The 27,713-nt window shown below is 54.2% G+C and overlaps 1 protein-coding gene across 3 annotated transcripts; it reads right to left on the minus strand.

Moving 5' to 3' along the window:
- Positions 1–6,253: 6,253 nt before the first annotated feature.
- Positions 6,254–12,768, minus strand: PDZK1IP1 (PDZK1 interacting protein 1). Of its 3 annotated transcripts, none has more exons than XM_077779744.1 (5): positions 12,569–12,768; positions 11,476–11,553; positions 9,475–9,583; positions 7,281–7,373; positions 6,254–6,694 (listed from the first exon to the last, which is right to left on the minus strand). In XM_077779744.1, exons 1-5 carry the CDS (start codon positions 12,633–12,635, stop codon positions 6,622–6,624), a joined length of 420 nt encoding a protein of 139 aa, XP_077635870.1. In that variant the 5' UTR covers positions 12,636–12,768; the 3' UTR covers positions 6,254–6,621. The 3 variants fall into 3 exon arrangements, with proteins under 3 accessions (XP_077635870.1, XP_077635869.1, XP_077635871.1); XM_077779743.1 differs by having other exon boundaries at positions 11,455–11,553; XM_077779745.1 differs by lacking the exon at positions 11,476–11,553 and having other exon boundaries at positions 12,569–12,765.
- Positions 12,769–27,713: the final 14,945 nt, after the last annotated feature.

The raw sequence follows: 27,713 nt of genomic DNA on the forward strand, positions 1-27,713 counted from the left end.
ATGGCTGGTGAGTGATTGGCACATGGCTGTGCATGGTGACTGTGGGTCTACAGCATGCCAGGCCCTATGCCAGGGCCTTACACTGGACTCTTACCACAAATATGAAGTAGTTCCTCTCTTTAATGTCCATTTAAGGAAAAGAAAAAGTCCTAGAGAGGTGAAGTAATTTGCTTAAGGTCATGCAACAGATTTAATTGAGCTGGAACTAGGTGACATATCAGTCATTGCACAAACACCAAGCACGTGCTCTGTGCAGGGATTATGCCAGATGTCCTTGGGATGCCCTGCCCTCCAGAAGCTCACAGACATAGAGTATGGGGAGGGAAAGGGGCGTCAGAGAGCAATCTTGGGGAACATGAGGCTGACAGAAGGAAAACTATGAGCCCTGCACATGAACGAAACAGGCAATAAGATGTGAAGCAGTGTGGCAGGGGAGGGAACAGGAAGCTGGAGAACTTCAAGCAGTGTGAAGTGTGTGGCAAGGCGCGGAGAAGGGAAGCGGGAGAGGTAGAAGGAAGCGTAGTCACAGCGTAACCTCAGTGTGGCCATCTACTGGCTGCTCAAGATACTGCAGGCACAACGGAAAGGAAAATTACAATAGCTGAGGCTTTGAGTATTTACTGTATGGTTTCTGTACCTATATTAACATTATTTACTCTTCACCACAACCCTATATGATGGGCATTGTTTTACCCCTGATTTTCAGCTTCAGACACTGAGGCGCCTTGGTTACAAACTTGCCCAATATCACACTAATGTAAGGTAACCCTCAACTTCCAGGTAAAAACCAGCAGCAGCACCACCACCATCACTGTGTTTGGGTTTGAGGGAAGGCCCTTCCCAGTCTCTTGCTCCAGCTTTTTAGCTCTTGGGGCCTGGAAGATGCTTCCATCAGCTTCTCCCCATCCTCCCCTCTCCTCCTCCCCCCTGACCCTTTCCCCACTTTGTGAGCACCTGCCCTCACCACCCCCAACCCACATGTCCAAGCTCATGGCCAGAGCCGGTCAAGAGCCTGGTTATTCATTTGCAAAGTCCACACGCAGAGCTGTACCGATCTCAGCGATGCAGAACAAAACCACGTAACCAGCTCCATTATGCTAGTGCCTCCAGACGTCCAGAAGGGCAGTTGGGTCCAGCACGTTCTGTACTCACTGGCCATGTATGTACTCACTAGCTGCCCCTCACTCCAACCCGGTACATGATCTCAGGCTTCAGATTCCACAGTACAATATTAGCCAACTGGGCTAAATGCTTCTAAATATTTTGCCGGCTCTGACACACTGTGGTCTTGCATGTAATTCCTCATCCTGAAATAATAGTAGAAATAAAAACAAAAGCTAACATTTATTGCACACTAAATGTGGGCTAGGCGCTCTTCTATGTGTCTCGTGTGCATTGTTTCTTTTAATCTTTACAATCTCTTTTATTAGATAGATGCCATTTATTGCCCCCAATTTACAGATGAGTAAACTGGAGCTTGGTGAGTTGAGTTCACTCATCCAAGGTCCCTTGGTATTAAGTGTCTGAGCAGTGCTGTCTCTAGGGTGCCTGCTCCAGACCTGGGCTCTTACCCTCCCAGAGGGCATCCAACTCTCTGGCTCAACTACTAACTGTCACCTGAGCTTCAGACCTGAACTGTGTACCCATGTTGCCCTCCAGTCCATCCCCAGATTCCACGTGCCCATAAATACATCCTTACTCCCCACACACTCCTGCCTGTCCCCTGGCACCTGCCATTCTCAGTGCCATTCCCAACCCCGTATGGTGCCTTTGTGAGAATCAGAAAAAAAGCACCCCTCCCTGCAGGCAGACATGGGTCCAAACCAGCCTGCAGGGCTTGGTTGGTGGAAACACAGCCTGTATAACCCAGTGCAATGTCCCAGGCTCCACCATCCTCCACCTTTGTTCAGGGTACTAATGGAACTTGTCCTTGACTTCTGTCTCTCACTCTTTCTCCTCTCTCTCCTCACCCCCCCATCAAGCTCTCTCTTTTCTGCTTTTCCAGGAGGTCTCCAGGGAACATATCCCAGAAACTTTGTCATCCCTTATCCTCTGGAGTAGCACCCCAGGGAAGAAGCCACTGGGCTCCTAGACCATTTCTGAGAGAAAGGGATGTGTCTCATCAGAAGCAGGATGACGAAGCCCCCAAGAGCCTGGCCCCCACCAGTAGTGCTTACATCCTAAGGGATTCACAGACTTGGACTTTGGGGCCACAAGGAGGGGACATTGGAGGCCAGTGCCCTAGAAGCCTACTGGAGATGAGGAAGGTGCTGGCACAACCTGTGGGGGTGTGGGGTCCCTGGAGCCACGCCCTGGGAAAGCCTCCGGTACAGCAGTAAGGAGGAAGAGCCCTGCCTGACACTCAAGTTCAAAAGCTCTGCTGAATTGGCCCTTCCTGTTGAGTGTGCAGCCACCAGATGGCAGCCGAGGCTACAGGCAGACACACTTGGCTGGGTGGAGCTTGGATGCTCAGGGGAGCTCACCACTGACCCCACAACCTTCGATCAGGAAGTGTGACTGGGTGTTATGTGGAAACTAATTTGACAATAAACTATTTATAAAAATAAATAAAAATGTATTTTAAAAAAAAAGCGTGAGTGAGTGCATGCGTGTGCATATGTCTGCACCTATAGAGGCTGAATTATATGGACAGACATACACCCTGACCAACAACTGGGTTTAGCCCCTTCCTTTGGGTTTCCTCACCACACCTAAGGCTTCCCTTCCCCTAAGTCCACCTCTGTCCTAGGTGCCGGTGATGCAGAAGTGACCCTGTTTCTGCACTCTAGGAGCAACCAGGTCTGGCAGTTAAACAGGTCACAGGGTGGTGTGTGCAGAGATGGCTGGAATAGCCCAGAGGAATGCCCAGCCCCAGGGTGGAAGGATTTTCCACTGCGCCTAGAGGGCTTTCTGGCGAGTGTCAGCTGCAATAATAGCATATATTATCTCTGTTGCCTCCCGGCAGCCCTGCAGGAAAAACACAGCAGAAGCAATCCTACTGACAAGCCAGTGGGGCAGCCAATAGGCTAGGTGGTCCGTGAGCCGTGAGGAACAGAGATGGAATTTGGACCAGAGTCTGCATGATTCTCAAGCTCAAGCTCTTGGCCACTATGTGTACTTCTGGGGACTGAAAATGGGAGATGGGAGCCAAGCTGGGGGGTCCAGACTCCAGGACAGCCCTGGAGGGGAGGCAGATGCCCTCCCACATTGGTCCCAGAGCAAGTTTTGACAGCTCCAACTATGTGACTCACCTATGAACTTGGTTCAAGGGGATAAGGCAGAATGTGTGTGTGTGTGTGACTAGGGTCACTCCGGGAGTGCCACTCTGCACCCCAAACCCACCTGTACCCTAGGCTGGGGGAGGAATCCCTGCTGAGCAGTAGTCTTGATCTTGATGGCTCCTGTATTTCTGCCCATGTTACACTGAGCATAAGGGAAGCAATCTTGACAATCGTTCCAACTACCTGGCACTCTGCCCTGTAACAGGTGACACTCAAGATAGATTTCCATAGGCTTTTTTTTTTTTTTTTAAACCAACTCCAGACTGGGAGTTCCTCTTCCAGTCTAACTGGAGTAAGCAGTGCTGCAATCTACCTTCAGCTCTGCACTTCCTGGGTGGAACCTTTAGTGCCTGAGTTTCATGGAACCTATAACGTAACCCTGTGGAATTCATACATTTTAGGTAGAGAAGGAAAAAGAAAGGGGCAAGCCCTGTTCCAGAAACAAGAGGAGCAAGAAGGCCCTATAAGACCAGGAGACTCTCCTGGTCCTGGAGCCAGGGCCAGGGCAAGGGCAACCTGGGCATTCTGCCCAGAGCGCAGCTGGACAGATCAGTGGTAGATGACACCGCACAAAGAAGCAAGACTCCAGTGAGGGAAGGCAAGGGACTTGCCCCAGCCAAGGGACAGGCACCAAGGCAGCCTGGCAGGTGGGGCCTGTGGGGGAAGGGACAACACAGGGAACCTGCTGGAAACAGAGAAAGGATGCAAGGGGTGAGAGGAACCGGTGAGCACTAGCTCATGTGGAGGGAGGAGATGGAAGAGACAGGAAGATGCAGATAAAAGCAGAGGACAAGAGGTCCACTCATAAAGAGCAACAGAGATGGATAAAGAAGGGAGAGCAAAAAAAAAAAAAAAGAGACCAGGACTGGGTGGGAGAAGGGTGGGAGGGAGCAGGAAATCGTGAAGACACAGGGGCCTCCGGGGGTTCCTGCCAGGCCAGCCCACCGCTCCAGTCCCTCCCCTTATCTGTCACTCAAGGCGTTCGGAATCCCCTCCCCCCAGGGCTGGCCGGGGGAGCTCGCCTCCCACCCTGCCCCAACCCAGAGGCTCCCTTCCCCAGGCCCCCTGATCGCCGCCCCCTGGGACTGGCTGTGCAGCCCCGATAGATGGTGGGGGGCCCAGCTGGTGTGTTATCAGCCTCCTCCAGGAGCGAGCCTGAGCCACTCAGCGGCTGCCAGCTTGAGATTAGGCCCCGTAGGGTCATTAAGCACCGCCCTGGCCCGGACCCAGCCTCCTTTCCCTCCCTCATCTGGCCAGGCTGGCAGGTGGGAACGGGCGATAAGGACTGGGGGCTCTGGGGCCAGCAGCCCCATGCCCCCTACCCCCTGCCAGGGCAGGAACCTGGGGTGGGGGGAAGGTCAGTGCCAGCGCGGCACCTGCAGGGACCCCAGGGTCCCCAGCATCCTGGGCCTTTCAGCATGAAGAGGGGGCTGTGGAGGCTCCCAGAGAGGCCAAGGCAGGGAAAGGGTGGCCGGCCCCAGGAGCCAGACAGGAAGCCCCTGCTGGGAAGCCTCACAGGTGGGAGGGGCGGGGCTTCCTTTCCTGAGCGTTGGCAGGGTGCTCCCGGGGCCAGACCTGAACCCACCTCCACCCCTCAGAGACAACGGTTTGGAGGGGGGGCAGCAGTGGGAGGGAATGGAATGGAGCTTCATGCAAGGAGAATCAGATCCAGGCAGCCAAAATCAGATCAGGAGGTAAGGGAAGAAGGGGGTGTTTGTGCCTTAGCAGAGGCCCTCTAGTAACCTCCATCTCTCCTTCAGTAGCTAAGAGGCTGGTCCGGCTGCCACCCTGGTTCTGCCCTCTGATCTAGTCAAGGAGGGCTTCCGAGAGAAAGAAGAACCTTGGCAGGGCCAAGAAGAAGGAATATACAGAGTTTAAACTGATGAGGTGGGTAGGAAGTCATCGGTCCACAGGGGCACAGCCACAATTCACAGACCTGAAGCTCAGAGAAGGAAGGCAACGTGTCCTGAGTCACACAGCAGGCAAGGGTAGGCCTGGGTGGGGCACAGACCCTGCCGTCCCCCTGTTCAGGGCTCTTCCCACTGCTGCAGGCTGCAAACTAGACCTCCGTGCGGTGAGAAAGGATACTTGGGCTTTCAGATGGGTCTCCCCCCCCGCCCCGAGATTCTGGCTGAAGCCTTTGATCAGCAAGGCAATGGCTGTAATGGTGAAGTGAGGGGGCTGGGACAGGTTGGGGCAGCTGGCAGAGGGAGATCATCGGGACAAGGTGGACTGCCGCCTACCCTCTAGCCCCACTCCTCTGGATCTGGGGTGCTCCTGGGTGGGTCTGTCTCAGGTTGCCACCCCAGATTCTGCCTGTTCCCATAAGAATGACCGTCAGGGGGATGAGGGGTCTCCAGGGTCAGACGGCCCCTGGTTGAGTATGTCTCCTCCCCCCTCCCTCCTGCTTCACCCTCCAGGGAACCCAGGTCCCTGACTCCACCCCCACCGAGGACTGGAAATCAGTGACACTGGTGAGGATGATTCTACTCCAGCTTTGGGACGAGACTGGCCAAACCATCCCCAGAGGGGAACCTGAGCTCAGAGAGGACTACGGCTCTACCAAAGTCACATAATAAGTCGGCAGGGGACAGGGACTCAAAGCCGGGCTTCCTGAGTCCGAGCCCAAGACTCTTAGAGCTTGCTAGAGCTGGCTGGAGGAGGGATGAGTGAACCCTGGGCAATGCCAGGCCACGTGGGGGTAGGGAAGGACTCCTGCTGCTGCACCGAGAAGGGCCCAGAGTCCCAGCGTTAAGGGCAGGCCAGGGGAGGGGTGTGGGCAGGAGGGTCTCCACCAGGTGTAGAGTGGCTGAGCTTCCTGGCCGCAGGGGCCTCTCAGAGAGGGCTTCCTGGGTAATCCTCCAAAGCCACCGTGACAGTGGTCCTGGAAGGTAATTGTCAGGATTCGGAAAGGAAGACTGGGCCTGGCTGTAAGCCTGAGGGGCTATTTCTGAACCTGGGAGCATCAGGCCTGGAAGTACGAAACATCTTTATTTCACAGAAATAAGAGCCATTTGCACGGTGAGAGGGAGACAATATGAGGCAGGGAAGGTGATGAGCTGACTGTCCTCTTCAGAAGGGTCTTCTGAATTGAAATGGGTGGGAGACCTCCCAGGAAGTCATAGCTTCCCCATAGGGTCATAGCTGAGCTCCAACCCTGGGCACAGCCTGAGCTCCGACTTTGGCTGGTGACCATTCCAGCGAAGGTGGGCAGTGTGGGGTTGGAAGAGTCGGCCCCTTACTGCAGATTCCCACACAGAGAAGGAGCATCTTGGATGGTGAGTTGAACATCCATCGCAGACACCTGGGCTCAGGGCTGGGGCCCACAGGCGAGCGGGGGTCACATGGGGGTGCTCCGGACCCTGCCCTCCTCTTCGGGGACATTCTCATAGGCATTCTCGTGCTCGTTGGACCTGAAAGAGGATGACAGGGGTCATCACCCCTTCCACCCCACCCCCTTCTCTCTGTACTGGTGAGGGCAGTATCTTGCAGGATAAATAATACTTGAGTGCCCACATCTGGTCCCAGGTGCACCTGGGACTGGGGGCCTCTCAACACCCTTCCCTGAGCCCCATCTCTCTCCTCCACTGAGCTCCTCCCCCACTGGGCCCCATTGAGCAACCTCCTCATGGAGCCCACCTTCCCACTGAGCTGCCTCCCTTACTCACCCCTCTCTCCACACTGAGTCCCAACTCACCCCTCCAGAGGACCCTTCCCCCACTGCACTCCTCCCTGTGAATCCCAGTCCTCTGGTGAGCCCCTCCCCCCCCCACATCCTTACCCCCTTACTGGGCCCTCTCCCCAGCTGAGCCTCAGGTCCCCAGGGAGCCCTGCACCCTCACAAAGCCCCATTGCCACCACCGTGAGCTCTTCTCTTCACTGAGCCCTTCCCCACATGAGTCCTTCTCCTTCTCTGCCCTCCCACCTTCTATCTCCCACCCTTCAGAAGCACCTGGTCCTTCTGGAGTGTAGTGTGGTTACCCTGTGCCAGCACCTCACCTGAAGCTGGCTGCCATCGAGGAGTACCTTCCGTCTGTTCCTACCAGGATTCCATCTGCCTTGTTTCCAACGGTCACCATGTTCATGGGCTCCCTGTGGACGATGCTCGTCAGTAGGCCTCCCTAGGCCCCTACCTTCTTTGTTCTCCCTCCTCCCCCTTGTCCAGTCAGGCCCTGTTCTAGGCTCTGGTTCTCACAAGTCCAAGGGCAGAGGCTGGCCCTGGGCAGAAGCCCTTCTCTCCAGCAGGGCCCCTGTCAGTATCCTGATTCTGGCCCCACTCCATGGGCCTCCACACCCTTCTTCCTGCTCCAAGGAAGGGGCCTCAGGTCCCAGCCTGAGATTTGCAAAAGATTTATCCAAGGCCTCCCACTTTCTGCAATTTGCCTTCTGGCCTCAGCTTAAGACCCAACAGGATTTAGTGTCTGCCCAGATTGCCACAGGCCTTTCCCCAGGGAACTAGGTACAGACACGGTCAACGTCCACTGGAGGCAGAGCTTGGATCAGTTGAAAAAAGAAGCATTTCTGACAAAAAGCTCTTGGCCTCGTACTCAAGTTTAAATAAACCCAGTGACTGTGGCCTCTGCCCCCACCTACCTGGAAACTACTCTTCCAAGGGTCACGGGACTCTTACTGCTGCTTGTCCTTTGGACACCGCACAGGCACCTCAGACTTAGTATGTCTCAAGTTAAACTCAGCAGTTGCCCCCAGATCTGCCTCCTGTGCTCTGTCTCCGTGACTGGTACTATCAGAAGCCTGGACTCACCCTTGTCTTCCTTTCTCCTGCCCCCTGCCGTCCCCATCCACCAACTTCTGGGGACCAGCCCCCCAAACAGCCCTCACGCATGGCGCCCCTCTATCCCCTCTGCTCCCTCCAGAGTCCAGACTCTCTCCTGACCTCATGCTCAGCGCCCCCGCACTGCCCTTCTCACCTGCAGGCTGGTCCCTACCCCACACATGTGCCGCGGGGCAGCCAGGGTGGCTGTGCTCAGGTCAGCTCTCATCCCAAGACCAGCGTCCGAGCTCTCACCGGATTCCCAGTGCACGAAGGATGAAGCCCAAAGTTCGGGATATAGGTGTACAGGCTCTGCCAGGCCTGGGCCCTGCCTACCTCGCCAGTCTATCCCACGCCTCCTATCGCTCTCTCCACTCATGACTGCTGTGTTCCTGCAGAGGCTGCGCAGGGCCTTGGCTAGCACCCCAGCACCAGGCCCCTCCGTGGGAGCTAGGAGCAGGTGCAGCCTTACCCCAGGATTGGCCAGCACAGAGTGGACTGGATTTCAGCCTGCCCCCCTCAGCCTCAGTGCCCTACACTGTGGACCCCAGTGGCCTCGATGCCCTCCTCTGCCAGCTGCAGGGCTCTTTCCGTGCTCCCACTCTATCCCGAGGAGTGCTCCTCTGCGCCCTTCCGTGCTCCCACCCTATCCCGAGGAGTGCTCCTCTGCGTCCTGCCGTGCTCCCGCCCTATCCCGAGGAGTGCTCCTCTGCGTCCTGCCGTGCTCCCACTCCACCCTGAGGAGTGCTCCTCTGCGTCCTTCCGTGCTCCCACTCCACCCTGAGGAGTGCTCCTCTGAGCCCTTCTGTGTTCCCACTCCACCCTGAGGAGTGCTCCTCTGCGTCCTTCAGCCTCAGAACACACGTGCAATTGGAAGCCTTCTTGGACTGCCATCCCCGGCCCCCCAGGCCAGGGCAGGCCCGGCACTGCAGTCCAATCACCCTTTTGCCATTGGTGCTTGCACTGGGATCACTCCTTGTCTTCCGGTCTGGAAGCCGGAGGGCTCAGGGGTTGTGTCTGTCTGTCCCACTGCCCCTCGGTACCCCTGCATGTGGCACAGCACCTGACCCTGAAGAAAGATGGAGCCTTTCTTCCCAGAGGTTTCCACAGCCCCCATCAGGCTGGGCCAGTGTCCTGACTCTACAGACAGAAACACTGAGACCTTGAGAAGAGAAGACATGGTCCCCAAAGCTCGCAGGGAGTGAGCGCCAGAGCTGTGGAGGCCAGCAGAGCCCGGTCTGAGGGCCAGCGAGCCCGACCTCCAGTCCCGGAGAACTTGGGCCTCAGTGTCACTTCCGCACAGTGGCAGGACCGGACTCCGGGTCTCCGAGGCCCTCCTCGCGCTACTGGAGCAGTAGTGGTCCTGGGGCCCTCCCTGCCTGCCCCGGCCCAGACCCTGGCCCCCCCACCAGCAGCACTCACGGCTCTTCCTGGCACCAGAAGCGGTTGACAGCAAAGGCGATTGCCACCAGGACCAGGAACACGGCCACAGCGATTAGGCCCTGCATCCAGGGCTGCAGGCTTCCCAGGCCTGGAAAGAGGGGCGCAGGGATGCTGCAGCAGGCTCGGCAGCAGTGGGGGCTTCGAGCGCAGAACGGGGTGGGGGGAGGGGCCCCAAGGCTGTCAGCCTGCTGCCAGGACCAGAGGAGACATTCTGGGGCAGCAGGGCAGCAAGGAGGACCCACCTGATTCCACTGAGCTTAAGAAGGGATGGTGGGGTGGGGGAGGGGGGCCTGGGGGGCTCAGCCAGTTAAGCTTCTCACTTCAGCTCAGGTCATGATCTCACAGTTTGAGCCCTGCAGCAGGCTCTGCGCTGACAGTGCGAAGCCTGCTTGGGATTCTCTCTCTCTGCCCCTCCCCAACTTGTGCTCTCTCGCCCTCTCTCTCTCCCTCTGCCTCTCTCTCTCACAAAATAAAGAAACTTTAAAACAAAAAAAGAGAGGGACGATAGTTGGAAAACAGGAATTCAAAGAAGGAATGAAGAGCCAAGGGAGGGACAGCCCAGAGGCCCCCACCTATCCGTCCGTGTGAGTCACATTCAGGACCCCCTACAAGTGCCTGGGCCCCAAGGACCAAAGAGCAGCCCCCTGGACAGCCGGCCTGGGCCCTGCCAGCCAAGGGTGGCTCCTCAGCTGCTAGAAGCCTGGAGCAGTGAGAGCGGAGAGGACCGGGCTGACATCTGGAAGATCCTGTTCGGTACTGACGTTGCTCTGGTCCTGGGTAGGGCGTGGGAGCGTGGGACAGGCAGGGCTGCTCAGCCGGGGGAGGGGGGCAGGAAGGTAGGGGGACAGAACATCTTTGGAAAGGCAAGGCAGAAGGGCCAGCTCTCCTCCAGACTGTGGGGCTCAGGAAGAGAGCTTCAAAATCTGGGCCCCTCTTGTCTCCTGCAGCTGCATGCCTACGGACTAGGCCAGAGGCCAGGTTGAGCCCCCATCCGTCACCTTCTCTACCTTTTGACCTTTGACCTTCGACACCACCTTTAACCCTCATGGTTTCCCAGAATCTCTGCCCTGAGCCACAGGCAGCCCCAAAGCTCTCCCCTCCCCCAGGCATCATGGTGTTCCAGGAGCCTGAGGGAGTGTGACCCTGCAGAGGACAGACAGGCAGTAACAGGCAGGTCTCAGGAGGGGACAGAGGTCAACAGGAGGCTCCTGAGGGTCGTGCCTCCAGGCTAAACCACACGAGTCCCTAGTGCCATCCTGTACTTTGAGGGGTCCATGCTGGGCATCAAAACCTCACTCTGCCTCACTCTCATTCAGAAGTCCTTCCTTGAGTCTCCCCTCAAGGTCTCCTGGTGCAGTGAAGGCCCTGCCTCCTCCCTGAGCTCTCGGGGCCTGGCAGGTATTGGGAAGACGGGAGGGATCTGGGAACTCTCTGGCCTGTGGCCAGCTCAGCGTGGATGTCTCGACTTCCATACTTGCCAAAAAGCCACGCTGTGCCCTCTCGTTCGCCCAAGAAACAATGGTTCAGACCCATTATTTCCTCAGGTCAGTGACTGGGCCTCGAGCCCTGGGAGCTCCCCACCTCCTGCCTCCCCAAGACCCCACAGCCATTCCCTCCAGACACACAGGGAACCCCAGTCCCTGCTTCTCCTTCCCCACGGCTCTGAAGTGAGCCTATGAAGGGACAGACCCTGGGGAAAGAGGTGATCTGAGCTCCGTCCCTGAAGGAAGACTCCTCTATCTTCCTTTTTGACCTCAAACTTTCACTTTAAGTTCTTCTTTCCAGCTTATCTCTTAAATCAGGCAAAAGACCCTGAGGATAAAGCATCTCCCGAAGGGAAACCAAAACCACCCCCTCAAGCAATCAGGACTGCCCTGAGCTAGCAAGACCTCTGCCCACCTGTGATTGACCCCAAGACAAAGAGCTGACCTCACTGCCCACCTGCAGGTACCCACCTACCTTTCCCCACATTTTCCTTACGTAAACCTGGAAGTAGTTTCTCCACTTTAGGGATAGTCTTTGAGATGCTGGTCCACTGTCTTCCCGGTGTCGGCCTCACTGAAAGAAATTTCTTTCCTGTTCGTTTCCCCACCACTTGTCTCACTGCCTTTGAATTTTGTCAGCGGTGAGTGGCCAAACCTGCTCTGTTAGGGCCCCGGAGCCAGGAGCTCCTACACCCCAGCTACATCCCTTCTTGCTCTGCTGTGTGATCCATACAAGTTATTCAACCTCTCTGATTTTCTGTTTCCAAGAGGGCTGCAAGGCAGAGGTGAAGTAGACATAGATGTGAGCTCAGGGCCCCTGCAAAGGAGGGGTACTCTGGAAACATCTTTGCCAGTGCCCTCTGGACCCAAATCCCACCTGCTGAGTCCCCAGACCTTGGCTGCAGATAGGCCTCATGGCTTCCGGCAGACACTGGCTCCCAGGGTGTGGTGCTTTACTGGTGTGAAGCTTTCCCACACCCAGCCCTGGCCACAGCCCTGGGAAGTAGGCAGGACCAGTTTACTGTCCTCATTTTATGGATGAGAAAACTGAGTCTCAAAGAGGAGCAGGCTGCAAGACACAGGCAGAGCTGGCCAAAGCTCAGCTACGTGGTGGGGCCCCACTGGGGCGCCGTCCTCTCCCCAAGCCCAGGAAGCAGGCCAAAGACACAGGCAGACTCCGGATGATGCCGCCTCTCCCCTGGGACAAGCCTGCCGTTTGGGGGCGTTGCTCGGGCCCACTCCTTCCTTGTAGCTCCTGACCCCCTGTCCTTAGGACCCCACCATCTCTAGGGCAATTTCTGCTCCTAGATCTTGGGTTCAACTCCTCTAGGTCTCCAGTCCTAGACCCAACATTTCCCCTGCTCCCTGCATTCCTGTCATGGAAAACAATTCCCTGACAGAAGCCTTGCTCAGAGATCTCTGCCTTTGGAGGGTCCTCCACTGAGCCCAATCCCTGCTCCTCCTTCCCAACTTTCTTAGTCCAGGGTGGTGAGGGAGGTCAGAGGGCCACCCTGCCCACCCCCGGGTTACCAGCACCCAGCCCAGCTCTCCTCGCCACAGCCACCAGGGCAGGCCCAGTCCTGTGCTACCTTGTTGACAGCTGGCGGGTGGCACTGCCGTGAACAGGCCCAGAATGAGCAGAATGAGGGCCGACATGGCTGCAGGAAGCTTCTGGCACTTCTCTCTGGCTGCTGGTAGCTGGGCTCCTGGAGCTGCTGTGGAGCCCGTCCGTGTCTGCCTGAGATCAGCCCCGGCTCAATCTGGCCCCGGAGGAGAGGAGCTAGTAAGGAAGAAGGCGAGGGAGGAAGGAGGGGAGGTGGAGAGAAACTGCCCTCCCTCCCATGGTAATGAGCTTCCAGGCCTGGCCTCCCCTGGCTGGTGCCCTGCCCACTCAAGCTGGCATTTGAGGTCATCTCTCAGAGGCTGGGGAAAAAAGCAGGTCTGAGGACCAGGGAGACTGGAGGAGAGTTGGTGCCTCACCTCCAACCCCCCAGGTTTTGTGTCCGCTCCCCGTTCCTGGCAGCAGGGCGGGGTTCTGGGGAAAGGAATGACACATTATTGCTCCTGCGGGCGGTCTTGGAAAGGTGACAGTGGGATTAAGAAATCTGTTGTCAGGCTGCATAGCAGGGGCTCGGGGAAAACCCCAGAGGCCAGGGAAAGGTCAAAGCCGGCCCTCCCCAGTGGCCTGGCCTATTTCCTGTTCTCCCCCTCACCTGTCTCTACTCAACCAAGCCAGACCAAGGGGCTCCAGTCCTGGGACTCAGCCCTGGCTTTTGTCCCTCCATCCCTGACCTAGCTCAGTAGCTCTGTAATCCTCCCTCCCCCACGGGGACGATGACAGTGGGCCTGAGGGTCCCAGTCCCCAGACTGCCCTATCCAACCCAGCTACCCTGGCCTAGGTCAGATTTCCTCGTGGCCCCAGATGTGGTTCCCACCAGCTGGGTGGGACCTCCCTGTGACAAGGTCGAGGCTCAGTCAGAGGCCTCTATGCACACCTTCTGATCCACCTCCACCCGTCGCAGGGAGACAAGCGGGTGAACACAGCCCTGCTGTGGAGGCAAAAGAAGAACATCCCCAAGTGGAAAGATCCAACGGCGGGAGAGGTGGGCCCTGAAGCTCTGGGCCCTCAAACTGCAGGATCACATGGAGTCCGTCTGGCCCTCCAGCTAAGGAACTAAGAATGACCCAAGTACCTGTCCAGGTCTGGGACCAAAGGTCATGCCGGGCCTTCTTGCCTCACACCTCCCCAGGAGTACAGGAAGCCAGAGATGCTGAGAGTCTGACTCCACAGACAACAAGAGCAAAGGATGCAGCGTCTGGGGCAATGCCTCAGAGGGAGGGTCCCCAGAAGCCCCTCCACAGTCTCCCTGCTGCTCACAGGACCTTGTAGGCACCCCTTTCTATTGCTGGATGGTTCTGTCAGGGGCAGCAGCCACATGCCCCACCTCATCCCTGCTCCCTGTGTGTACACATTCAAGTGCAGTGGGCCCCACCATCATCCAAAGATGGGGTGGCCCAGGTGATCTGAGGGAATTTGGCTTGGACATGAGCGATATATCCATGTATGTCCTGTTCTCCCTCCCTAACTCCCACTTGGACCCCTCAGAATCTTCTGGCAAAGTTTGGCTAGAGTAGTCACCATTCGTGTTAATGAACAGCCAGGGAATCACTGATTGGTATGCCAGGAATGGGGTTGAATTTAATAAACATCAGGATGTCTTCTTGGAGAGTTTTAAGCAGGGGAGTCATGTGGTCAGATCTGCACTTGAGAAAACTTCTGTGGCCCCAGAGTAGAGAGTGAAAGGGCGTGCAAGGGCTGGAGAGAGGAGACCGGCTGCACAGTGGCCACGCCCCCAGCGCCTGGGCTGCCCCACGGCAGTGGCAGTGCATCTGAGCCCTCTCTAGGGATGGAGTGGATAGGCCGGGGCTCCTGAACACAGTGATTAGGCTGGGTAGCCGGTGAGGTCCGAGAAGTTGCTGAGGGTGATGCCTGGCGCCTCGGAGGGACCAGAGCACGTTTCAGAAGAGGTGGGGGGGGTTGATGCGCTGCAAGCTCAGATGTGTTGTGCTTGTGGTGCCTGTGGGTCCTCCAGAAGGAAACGTCCAGAAGGCAGCAGGACACTGGGTCTGGTGTAGAGAGCTAGATCTGGGAGCCACTTGTGGCACAGGAACTGAGCCACTGAGGCACAGGAACAGACGGTGACCCCAGGGTGTGTGTGTGTGTGTGTGTGTGTGGTGTATATGTGTATGCGTGTGTATGGGTATGTGTGTGTGGTGTTTGTGGTGTGTGGTGTGTATGTGTTTGTGTGGTATGTGTGTCTGTGTGCAGGGTGTGGCAAATATATGTTATGTGTATGTGGTGTATGATGTGTGTGTGGTGTGTAGGTGTGCATGTGTAGTATGTGTATATGTGCATGGTACGTGGAATATGTGTAGGTGTGTGTGTGGTGTGTGTGTGTAGTGTTTGTATGGTGTGTGAGGTGTATGTATGTGTCTGGTGTATATGTGTGTGTGCATGTGTGTGGTGTGTGGGTGTGTGTGTGGTGTTTGTGGTGTGTGGTGTGCATGTGTTTGTGTGGTGTGTGTGTCTGTGTGCGGCAAATATATGTTATGTGTATATGTGTATGTGGTGTGTGTTGTGTGTGTGGTGTGTGCCTGTGAGTGTGTGTGGCAAAGGAGAGCAGGGGAAAGGAGAGAAGCCAGGGACCGGCACACAGCCCCAGGGATAAGGGTCTGTAAAAAGGGAGAGCAGGTTAGAACAGGAGTAAGAAACTTCAGAAGGGTGAGGCGTCCCAGAAATCCAGGAAGGAAAGAGCCAGTAAGAGCAGGACAGGGAAGTCTCTGTTGTGATCCCCCCTCGACGAGTGTCCCCCAAAAGTAGCCCAGCCTCTCCCATCAGTCCCCAGGTCTCAGGTCCTGCTTCCCTCACCCAAGCATCCCCCCTTCCCAAAGAATCCGGGGAAGGACAAGGACTCCAGGGGCCTTGCTTGGGAGGGTGGGGGAGGGGGATGAGCAGGAAGGACATCAGGTGACCAGCAGGAGGAAAACACACCTCTGAGGTCAAAGTCCCAAGCTTTAGAGCAAAACAAGTTGTTCCGGAAAAGGGGGGTGTGGGTGGACACTTGGCTTTGAGGCTGGTCTCTGCTTTCTGGGCATCCTCATCCAGCTGGGGGTGGGTGTCATATCCCCAGCAGCACGGACACGGCCCTGGGTCCCCATGGTAGCAAATTGGGCCCCCTGCTGGTCTGATGTGGGCCCAAGATCTAGACTCAGGCTCAGCAACTCCGCAGGGCTGGACCCTGTGTCCATCTCTGAGCTGCTGCTCCATCAACACTCAGTTCCTCCCTCTGGGTCCCAGCCCAGCTCTGCCACGGCGAATCATCAGGCCCCTTGGACCAGTCCTCCATCTAGCATCCAGCTACACCTTGTGTGATTACCCTTCAGAAACATCACAGTGGGCCTAGAAGGTCCAGCCATCCAGCTGTCATTGCAGTTATGGCCAGCAGGTGGCAGAGTCCAGCTCCGATCCCTGCCAGGTTGGGAAGGACAGGGAGGGGGCCAGTTTGCTGCTAAAGATTCTGCAATTTCCCCTCTCTTCAGCCCCCCACTTCCGCCCACTTTCGGGGGTGGTTTGGAGGAAGGGAGGGTGGACACTGACAAGTAAACAGTCAGCCATGCTGGAACAGTGCCCATGACATGCACAGGGCTGTGTTGTAGAGAAGCATAGACCACTAAATTGTTAAGGAAGGCATCCTGGAGGAGGTGATGCTAGGAAGGAAAAAGCTGAATCATTGGACCAAGAAGAAAGACAGCTCCAGAGAGAGCTGAGAGCAGAGAGAGGACAAGCAAGGAGACACATTGGAGAAGGGTGTTTAGAGCACCAAAACAAAGCTTTTTTCACTCATTCTTATAGTATTTCATCTCGTTAATATCTTTGCTCCAAGTCTGAAAGCTCCAGGATATCTTATTTTATTCATTCAAGTAGATCTTGCTTAAACTCGTTAAAGGCTCCCAACTGCTCTTAAGATAATATGCAAACTTCTGGGGTGCCTGGGTGGCTCAGTTGGCACAGTCTGTGAGTTCGAGCCCCACATCGGGCTCTGTGCTGTCATCATGGAGTCTGCTTCAGACCCTCTGTCACCCTCTCTCTCTGCACCTCTCCCACTCTCTCTCTCAAAAATAAATAAACATAGGGGCGCCTGGGTGGCTTAGTCGGTTAAGCGTCCGACTTTCGCTTAGGTCATGATCTTGCGGTTCATGGGTTCGAGCCCCGCGTCGGGCTCTGTGCTGACTGCCAGCTCAGAGCCTGGAGCCTGTTTCAGTCTGTGACTCCCTCTCTCTCTGACCCTCCCCTGCTCACGCTGTCTCTCTCTCTCCTAGAAATAAATAAAACATTAAAAAAAATTTAAAAAAATATAAAGAAGGAGGAGGAGGAGAAGAAGAAGAAAAAGAAAAGACGACGACGATGACGGAGGAGGAGGAGGAGGAGGAGGAGGAGGAGAATGAATGAATGCAGGCAACAGGGGTTCCTGGCCGGTTTAGTCAGTAGAGCGTGCAACTCTTAATCTCAGGATTGTGAGTGTGAGCCTCATATTGGGTTGACAAGATTCCCTAAAAGTAAAAAATTCTTTAAAAAAAATGAAGGCAACAAAGCACAGTCCCTCTGTGATATTTCCATGTCACCATACACCATTGTTGTAGATATCTGGACATATCCCTGATGCTCATCACTACTAGAAGTATATCAGTCCCTGGACTGCACTTCCAGCAGCCCTTACTATCTAATACATTATAAAAATATACATAAGTTACTCTTTTGCAAACTTATATTTTTAATATTTTAACAACTACATTTCAATATAATTGGTTTCCTTTTATTTTGCACATTTAAAACATTCCTCCAAGAAGGGTCCACGGGCCGTACCAGACCACTCAGGGTCCCATGGCACAAAACAGGTTAAGGAGTCCTGACTCACAGGAACCGCGGGCAGGTCTCTTCAGAGCAGTGCCAGGCGATTTCAAGTCAGACCCGGAGAAAGATCGGCACTTTCTGGACAGGGGTTTTCTGGGGCTCAGAGGTGGAGGCCATGGCCAGATTGAATGGGTGCTTACCCCCATATAACACCCCACGTCTGGGTGCTGGAAGGGGCAGAAAGCAGTGTGGAGGCAGCCAAGCCAAGGAATGTACTGGCTGTGACTCTTGGGTCCTAGGCGACCCCACTGGGCCGGTGAGATTTATGACCAGGACCTCCCAGTTGGGGAAGATCAATCACCCCCTTCTGCTGCCTATTCACTCTGCCAAGAAACGAAAAGGCTGGCTGGCCACGTGCCAAGAGCCCGGCTTGCCAGCGGAGGTCCCAAGGCCAAATCCTTTGCCAGGGGTTCCAGCATAGCCCTGCTCCCCTGCCCAGGGCTGCAGGCCAGCAGTGGTACCACACTGGGGGTGCTAGTGTCTAGAATCACATCTCCCCTGGCCTACACGCTCATCCTGAATGGTGTGACCTTGTCCCTCATATTTCAGCTGGGGAAGCTGTGCCTCAGAAAGGGACAGTCACTAACTGAAGGTCACACAGTAAGTTAGTAGGACAGATAGGGCTACACCTTAGGCATCCCTATGTGTAGCCCAGAGCTCAGTGCCTCTGTCTGGCACCTATGTATTGGTCCGTTTCCCAAATAGCATTCCCAAATGGCTTGCTTTCATTCATTCGCTCAACATATTTAGTGTCTACCATGGTGCTGCAAATACAGTAGTGAGAAGATAGGGCTTACATTATACAATTATCTAATTAACTTTCTGAATGCAGTGGACCCTTGAACAACGTGGGTTTGAACTGCTTGGGTCCAGTTATATGTGGATTTTTTTCAGTAAATGCTGTACAGCACTGTAAATGCATTTTCTTTATGATTTTCTTAATAATGTTTTCTCTTCTCTAGCTTATTTTATTGTAAGAATATAGGATACAATACATATACAAAATATATACATATACAAATATGTGTATCAACTGTTCATATTATCAGTAAGGCTACTAGTCAACAGTAAGCTATTAGTAGTTAAGTTTGGTGGGGAGTCAAAAGTTGTATGTGGGTTTTTGACCTTTGAGGGGGTCAGGGTACCTAACCCCCATTTGCTCAAGAGTCGACTGTAACTTAATTGCACCAAATATTTTAAAGGAGACAGAAGAGTGCCAGGCGTATATAAATGGGGATGCTCTCTACTGTAGGAAATCAAGAAAGGATAATTTAAGTCTAAAATCCATTCATTCATTTATTCATTCATTCAACAAATTTTTTTGAATGCCTCCTGTGAATCAGGCACTCTTTGAGATGCCAAGGATATAGCAATTATCAAAAAAAAAGTCCCTCTTCTGAGAGAGCTTACATTCTAGAGGGGTTATCCAAGAAACAAATAAATAGATAAAATAGGTCAGATGGCAATATGGGAAAGACAAAACAGGCTCAGGAGAATGGGGTGCTGGCAGAGAGGGGTGTGCTATTTTACATAGACTCATCAGGGAAGACTCCTCTAAGAGGTAACATCTGAGCAGAGTTGAGTTGAGGAAGCAGAAAGTTCAGCTGTCAGAAGGGAGAGGGTTGCAGGCAAGGAGAATAAACAGCAAGTGCAAAGGTCCTGAGGAAGGACATGAGGAAAGCATCAGTGTGGCTAATAAAGAAGTGAATGCAGGAGAGGAGGTTTGAAAGACTGCTGGAGATCCACTCATCTGGAGCCTTGTGAGTGACTGCAAAGACTTCAGCATTGAATCAGACAGAGAGAAGAGGCTATTGTTGGGCTCTGAGCACGGAACATATGATGTGGCTGTTATGTTGAGAAAAGACCCCAGGAGACAAGAAGAGCAGAAGTGAAGCAGTGAGACTAGTTAGGAGGCCACGACAATACCCCAGGCAAGGGATAACAGGCTTGGGTCAAGGCAGCAGCCATGGAACTAGGGATACATGATTTGAAATCTAGATACACTTTGAGGGTAAAGCCAGCATGACGCAGAATGTGATGGGAAAAGAAAACCCAAGGATGATTTTAAGGTTCTGAGGCTGCTCAGTTACCACAGACTGAGATGGGGAAGGTTCAGCCGGGGCAGGAATCACGACTTTTGTCTGGAGATGGGTATGTGGGTCTGGAGTTAGGAGGCATGGTCCAGGCTGGAGATGTGTATCTGGGAGCTGTGGGGCAGTGATGGAGGACTCCCCAGGACACAGGGAGAGACGATCTGAAGCGCCGGGCTTGGGAGGTCATAGGGAAGAGCTACTTCCAGGCTGGGGAAGAGCAGATGGAAAAGCTTGCAGGCAGGAGGGGCCACAGGGGATCAGCCTGTTCAGAGAGCAGAAGGTGGTCCGGAAAGGGATCTTGAAGGCCTTGCCGGACCTGTTAAGAGATTTGGTCTTTCCCTTAAAGGTAAAGCCACACCATTATAGTATTTTAGGCAAGGACGTGGCATGGGCAGTCTTGCATTCCAGCGAGATGTCTCCAATCACAGCCTGAAGAATGGGTTAGATAGACAAAGCAGTGATCAGTGGGTGGGCTGGGGTTGGGGGAGGGACCCAGGAGACAAGAGGCACGTCTGGAGTTAGGACAGCACATGCAGAGAAGGGGGAGGGTGGAAAAGCAACTTAAGGGGTACATCCGGCAGGCTAGGGTGACTCGATGTGAGGAGTGAGGGACTCAGAAAAGTAGAGAAAGTTGCACCTAGTCCCCCATGTTGGACAACACCTGCATGCGGGTGCTAAGAATACAAGAAGAGCAGCAGGTTGGGGGTGAGGAGAGAGCGTGTATTCATTCAACAAAACTCTCCAGAGAAGTCTGTTCTATGCCGAGCACAGCCCTGCTGGAGGGGAACTCAAGGGCTGGTAGATGAGACAAGCAAAAAGCAATGAGCCAAATCCTGGGTCCCAGAGCAGGCGGACTGAGTTCACGACACCCGGGGCACATCTCAGGATGCAGCTTGGTGCATGGGAGAGATCTGAGCCAGAAGTAGTAGCTTAGAATTCAGCAGTTTACGGATGGTAACAGGCCTTGGCGGGGCTGATGTGGCTGGGATAGGGGGCCATGAGAAGTAGGGCTAGGACCCAACCCCAGGAAGTGCTTGTGTGGATGGATGGGGAGTGGCTCTCCGTCTGAATCAAAAGGAAAATGAAGGAGGAACACATATAGCGTTTCCACCACTTAGGATCAAATTACAGGCATCAGGTACGCTCCACATTTCAGGACCTTTGGAGTCATGTAACTGATTTTATTTCACCCTCACTAAAACTGTTTTCTTCCCTGGTTACCAATTTTGCCATTAGTCTATGAAATATTTGGAGAAGCTGAGATTTTCTGCCTGAAAAGGAGCGTTCTCAAAAGTCTCTGTCTCCAATTATCTGCAGGGCTGTCCTAGATCAGAGAAAAATCATCCTCTGTGCCCTCTGAGCGTGGAGCTAGGGATGCAAAGAGTCACAGAGAGACTGCTTTTGGTTCACGGAGAGAAAGCCTGTCTTGAAGATTATCTAGTGATAGATAGCAAAGAAGCCCCTGAAAGGTGGTGAGCTCCCCTTCACTCCAGGTGTGCGAGTTGGAGCTGTGAGCTTGCGGAGAGAGGTAGAACCCAGGAAGGGGCAGGGACAGGTGAATGGCCTCAATGCTGGAGTCTCTGGGGCCCAGACCCTCACCCACCACTAGTCATGTGACCTGAGCAAGACTCTCCACTTCTCCGAGCCTCTGTTTCTCAGCAATGCTGCACTGGATTGGCCAGAGAGAGGGCAATGCATCTGAACACCTGGTAACAGTAGTTACTTGGTAAATGTTAGGAGCACTCAGATCTAAACACGGCAGCCAGTGCTTGAGCTGTACTGCCCTGTCCCAAACCAGTCCTTTTTCAGAACAGAAACCCCAGCAGGGCAGTGAGAGGCATTATGGGCACGTTCTGTTGGCCACACGTTCACCACCTCTAAGTCGGTGTAGAAGAAGCCAAACTCAAACCGTCTGCACACTTCACACCTGGAGCTTTGGTCTGGAAGTCGACTCTGGCCTTCAAAATGAAAATGACTTTAAAAGCCTGCAGCTGCACGTGGAAGTTAAACATAATGCAATCACAATTTCATGGTTGGGGGAAAAAACCCAGAATTTTTTTTTAAGATTTTGCTTTTAAGTCATCTCTACAACCAACGTGGGGCTCAAACTCACAACCCCAAGATCAAGAGTCTCATGCTCCTCTGACTGAGCCAGGCAGGCACCCCCAAATACAGACTTTTTTTTTTTTAAAGGGAGGAAATACAATAAACCATTCAATGATGAACTGGGCCAAGTTTGTGATTTTATTTTGTTTTGTTTGCCTCTCTGATCTTTCCAGAGAAATGTTTGTTGGGAGAGGGGGGAAAAAACCAAAAACCAAAGCCCAAACAAAAAAACCTGTGGCTTAAAAATAAACAAAATATATCTGCATTAAAAGGCAAAATCAAGTCACTCTTCCAAATTTTTTACTAGTGCCCTTACAGAGCCCAGTGTTAACCCAGAGCCTCTCTTTGACAAACTATCTGTCTCTGGACAGGCAAGGGCATTATGGCAGAGCCCAGACTCTATATTCTGGCTGATGAGAGCCTGCTCCCATCATGCTCTTCTAGAGAGGCCCTCCAGGTGCCAGGACACACCTAGGAAGCATCTGGGGCCTGCCCGCAGCTCAGTCCGGAAAGACATGTGACGTCAGCAATGCTAGCACTGTTTGAAGGCATGCTTCCTATGTGCCAGGCACTGTGCTAGGTGCTACGGACTCAAGCCTATTTAATCCCTACAATATGACGTGAGTGCTGTTTCCCCATTTTACCATAGACAATGCTGAGGTCCGGAGAAATTAAACTCAGAAAGCCAGTGGATCCAGAATTTGAATCCACATGTATTTGATTCTAAAGCTCTCAAGTATTACACTATACTTCCACCTCAGGTTAAAAACAAATCAATTACTAAAAAGCCACCGGTGCTGTGAAGGAAGTATACAATTGGAACCTCAGAGAAGGAGCCATTGAACTCCCCAAGGAGGAAGGAGAGATCAGGGAAGACTTCTAGGAAGAGGTGTCATTTCAGTTGAGCTTTGAAGGATGAGTAGGAATTTCCCAGAGCATAGCACACAAACTGTCAGAGTGGGTGTTCAGTGGATATTTTTAATTGTAAGATTAGAGATTTTAACTGAATTTACAGATGAAATAACATGATGTTTGGGATTTGCTTCATGATAATCTATTGTGAGACAGGGAGTATGGGGAGGGATGGAGGTATAGATGAAACAAAGATTACCCATGTGGCTGATTGTTGAGGCTGGTGATGGATTCATGCCATTTATTATATTATCCTCTCTATTTTCGCATAGATTTGGAAATACTCTTGACAAAATGAAGGTAATGACCCATTCGTGCCCACTCACCATGAGGATCCGATGAAATAATTCAGTAAATATTTACCAAGCACTTATGTGCACCCACACACTCTGGGCATGACGGAGCCACCAGTGACCAGTGACATACTGTCCCAGCCTGACCAACTCCCAGATAAGGAGATGAGGCTAGGACTCAAATAGGGGCAGGTGGTAAGCAGCACTCGGGTATAGTTCAAAGGGCTCTGAGTTCAGAAGCAAAGGAGGCCCCAGTCCCCGGCGAGGGGGGGTGCAGTGGGGTGGGGGTCAGGAATCCAGCAGATGCAGCCTCTGAGCATCTGAGGCTATGGAACACACAGGAGCGAACCTGTCGTGGGGTAATCAGGGCAGGCGCCTGGGCGCGGAAAAGGCTCAGAGGTGGGGACTGAGAGACAGTGCACATGGAACATGAGAACTCCCTTAAGGGAGGATGGAGGGCAGGGGAGGGCACAGCATTTTCCACTCCGGTCTTGAACTGGCTTGATGTTTTAGGACACTCTCCAGACCATGCTTGTTACCCCCTTCCCTCCCTGAAACTGTCCACACCCCCAGAGCACTTGGAGCCATCAGGGTGAGTGACGGCAGGCTAATCACAGCCACTTGGGTGTGAGGAGGCCCCTTGTCTCTCTCTGAGGACCCTCCAGTAAGGACAAGTGCAGGACAAAAGCATCGCCTCCCCCTCCTCGCCTGCCACTGCCCTCATTAGCATCATACAGAAAGCCTGCCAGCCTGGCAACTGAGCAGGCCGGCCCCCGCTTTGGCTGGGCCCCAACCAAGCAGATGTGGACCCTGAAGGGGCCTGTGGGCACCCCTGCCCCCCTCCTCAAAAACTAACCGCGCCAGGCACCCACCGCCCCGTCCTGCCAGCCCCATCAGCCGTTCCTCGCATCGCCCCACAGAATCTGCTGATACCGCCACCAAATGGAGGCGGAGAAGCAGACAAGCCCTGAATGATGACCCCTGGGGTCTTGGAGACCTGTCATTAAGCTCAGGGTCAAATCGTAGCATCCCGGACCAGGGCAGCCGCTTTAGAGAGCTACTTTAGAAGGTGCATCGCCGGACAGAAGCGCGGCTTTCCAGGACGTTAGGTCTCTAGCCTGGTCAGGCAGGTAGGCGGCAGCAGAGATCTGAGGTCCCAGGTGGGCCCGGACAAGATTGCCTGGGGGCTTGGGGCTGGGAGTGCCTGTGTCTGTCTGGATCCCACCTATTCAGGGGTAATGGAGAGGGGCGTGAGAGTGATGGGGAAGCCGATAGCCCATTGAAAGCACGGTGCCCTGGGGACCGCTGGGGAGAGGGGCGGAGCAGAGGGAAGGAACCAAGGCCAGCCTGTGTGGGAACGGCCAGAGGGCAGAAGGCCCAGCCTCCCGAGATCCTGCAGGGCCTGGGACCCAGGAGCACCACAGGTCCCAGGCTGCAGAGGGTAAGCTGGGAAGGGCGAAGGATCCTGGGCTCCCGGGTCGCAGCTGGCTGAGTTGTCACCAGGCATGGGGTGGGAAAGAGTTTTTCACCCTGGTCCCGTAGGTCCACTGGGTCTCAGAAAGGCAGGGGTCTTTCGAGGGGCCTAGTTATGGGATGGCAAGGGGGATGGGGTTGCCTAGAGAGAGGAGAATTTATCTTCAAACCACCGTCTGCATCAATGAGACTGAGTCAGGAGAGATCGGTCTCTCCATATCAGGGAGCTCACAGAATAACATAACCAAACCTCTCTTCTCACAGTGTAGCAGGGAGTCCTCTGATTTCCACTCCAGGTAGTCCCATCCTGATGGCCCGGGACGGGCAGTTCCTCTCTGCAGTGATCTCAGCTGTATTCAGGGGTTCACCTGCAGTGGGGTGAGTGAACTGGCTCCCCAAACAGCCAGGATCAGAATTCCAGCTGGGCTTCTCTTTTATCCACTTGACCTTGGGCAAATCATTTAACCTCTCTGACCTCTGTGTTTCCTCATCTGTAAAATGGGAGTGACTGTCCCCCTGCATTGGGTTGTTGGGAGGAGTCCGAGTGAGACAGCAGAGTGAAACACCTAGCCCTTTGCTATTAACTGTAGACACTGAGCACAGCCGGGTGAGGCTCACCTTCAGTGACCCACTTCTTCTTCCTGAGCTTCCCGGGTCTGGGGCTGGCGTCCCTCGGCCTCTCTCTATGAAAATCTGCTCTTTCCTGTGGGGTTGGCATTTCAACAGGTCTAGATTTATGTTAATTCAGAGTAAACAAACTTAAAAATTCAGTTACTCAGTCACACTAGCCATGTGTTGAGTGTTCGACAGCTGCATGTGCTGAGTGGCCATCATATTGGGCCGGGCAGACACAGAACATGTGCATCATCACACAAAGCTGTATGGGACAGCGCCCGCCGAAAGGCGAGAGACGGCTCCAGGCGGGTGTTGAGAGGTCTGGGTTCTAGTTCCAACTTACCTCCTAGCTCATGCTGTTTAAACAAGTCCCTTTGCCTCTCAGAGCCTCGGTTTCCCCATCTGTGCCACCTATCCCACCTTGTGCCCGGCAGGGCACAGTCAGTCCTTGATGAGGACCTTTCGGTTGATTCTGTCACCCCACTGCCATGGATCAGGCGCACAAGGAAACAGGAGGCTGGGTGGAGCCCTGCTGATGTGGAAGTGGAGGGACTCACCTGCCCACCCCCAGGCTCCAGCTGCTCCAGAAAATACCCTGGAGTCCAAGCTTGTCAGACAAGCCTCCCTGAGTCTCAGTGTCTCAGACAATTGTCTACAGGTCAGCAAAGCCGGAGCCTGAAGAGCAGGCCTTACAGAGGGCCAGCGTGCACCTTTCCACAGGCCTACATAGGCCTGAGAAGCACAAGACCCCAAACTCATCCCTCTGGAAGCAGGCAGGGCCTTGGGGAGGAGGCAGCCTCCTGGAAGGCAGCCCGAGGGGAGGGGAGGCGGGGAGGGAGGCGAGGTGTGGAGTGGAGAGTCAGAAATGCGCTATCAGCACTGGCCGTCCTCCCCACTTCCTCTCTTGAACGGATCACATCCTGTTATTGTGTGGACAGAGAAGGCCAGGAGCTGGGGAGGGAGGCAGGGCTCAAACCAAGTGAGTGGCAGAGAAAGGAAGAGCCCGAGGGAATGTCACAGTGGGCCTCCGGTAGCTCAGCAGCCCAGGTGGCCTGGGCAGGGAGAAGGGCACCCAGGAGGGAGGACTGGCATCCTGGGAGCAACTTGCATCTGCCGTTAAGAGAAGATGTTGGAGCTCAGGACAGGCTGTGCCTCCCTGCTAAGGCACCTGGAATGCAGGAAATGGCACCTTCTTCAGGAAGCCTTCTCCAGCCTCCTCTCCAGGCACTTTTCTTTTCTTTCTTTTTCTTTCCTTTTTTTTTTTTTAATGTTTTATATTTCTGAGAGAGAGAGACAGCATGAGCAGGGGAGGGTCAGAGCAAGAGGGAGACACAGAATCTGAAACAGGCTCCAGGCTCTGAGCTAGCTGTCAGCACAGAGCCCAATGCGGGGCTCGAACCCACGAACGGAAGATCATGACCTGAGCCGAAGTTGGACGCTTAATTGACTGAGCCACCCAGGCGCCCCTCTCCAGGCTCTTTTCAATTCAGCAGACTTTTACCCTGGGCCTCCAGGGCCAAAGCCAGACCTCCCACAGCCTCGGGGCCTCTCTCGCACACAGCACTTTCCTCTGAGGTTGTAATGCTCTGGATCTGGTCCCTTTCACCTCGCTTCCAGCCAGCCTTCAGCCTTTGAGCCCTTCAGACAAGGGAACAAGAAAGTCCCTTGCTGGTCCCCCAGCATCACCCAGCATGCAGTGGGTCCAGAGGAATTCCTACTGCTGTGAATGATTAATCTTCCCACTTCCCTCTCTGCCCTCTTTCTCTCTTCTGCCATTCCCAGGTATACCCCTGTTCCAAACCCATTTCTAGCAGTAAGAATGGCTTTCTATAAAATACAAACACTTTATATAGATTATTTTGAAGTCCCATGACAACACTGGAAGATGGGAGTTAATATCTTCACTTAACAGATGAGGAAACTGAAGCTCAGAAAGGGTAAGTGACTTACCCAAAGTCACACAGCAGTACAATCAGTGGCAGTCTTGAAACTTAAACCCAGATAAGTCTGACCCCAAGCCGAGGCTCTTTCTGTGGCCCACAAAGGGCCTCTCTTTTTGCCTTTCTTGCTCAATCCCACCCATGTCCTGGCCTCTCCCTTCCTGAATTGACACCACATCGACTGTCCTTACTGCCTGTCCTCAAGCTGAACCTGTCGCTATAGGCGAGCTCTCCAGTGCCCCCACCGATTGCTCATGTCCTGGGCAGACTGCTGGCCAAGCTGAGCCGCTATCTCCTCCAGCACAGCACAGGCCTGTCTGGTCTAAGAACACCAACTACTTAGGGACTATTTCTTCTTCCTCTCTTGAAGGGCAGTGAACACTGGCTCTGGACTCAGGCCTGAATTCAAATCCTGAGTAACTTTGGTAAAACCCCATCCCCTCTCTAGGCCTCATTTCCTTCTCTGGACAACAGAGAGGATGCCCTGGGCCTCCTGACTTACTCCTTTCCTTACTCTGACTCCTGATGGCTCAGCGCCTTGGCCAGATGTGCAGCCCTGGCTCACATGGGCTGTAGGGACAGAGAGAGCATCGTTAGTTGTTTTGCAAGTAGAGAAAGGGGCGTGGGCAGCACAAGGGGGCAGGGCTGCTGTGAGCACGGGGATAACAGCCTCCTGATCTTCATCAGCCACACCTCCCCCCACCCAGGTCCAGTGCAATAACCAGGCCGATAACCAGGCTGTTGGGGGCCCCCCACAAGAAAGCTCACACCCCGCCTCCCTGCCAACAGAAGCAGCCCCAGGGACAGAGCTATCCAGGTGCCCCAGCCCT

Source organism: Crocuta crocuta, unplaced genomic scaffold, assembly GCF_008692635.1.
Source record: "Crocuta crocuta isolate KB4526 unplaced genomic scaffold, BGI_CrCroc_1.0 scaffold168, whole genome shotgun sequence".
Classification (NCBI taxonomy): domain Eukaryota; kingdom Metazoa; phylum Chordata; class Mammalia; order Carnivora; family Hyaenidae; genus Crocuta; species Crocuta crocuta.

Bases quoted from the DNA above. Each gene is read 5' to 3' on its own strand.
- PDZK1IP1 (XM_077779743.1), bottom strand. From the start codon at position 12,635: ATGTCGGCCCTCATTCTGCTCATTCTGGGCCTGTTCACGGCAGTGCCA. The intron at 7,374-9,474 runs GTGAGTGCTGCT...CATCGTCCACAG, and splicing joins TTCTGGTGCCAGGAAGAGCC to GGAGCCCATGAACATGGTGA. The intron at 6,695-7,280 runs GTGAGGTGCTGG...ATCCTCTTTCAG, and splicing joins TCGATGGCAGCCAGCTTCAG to GTCCAACGAGCACGAGAATG.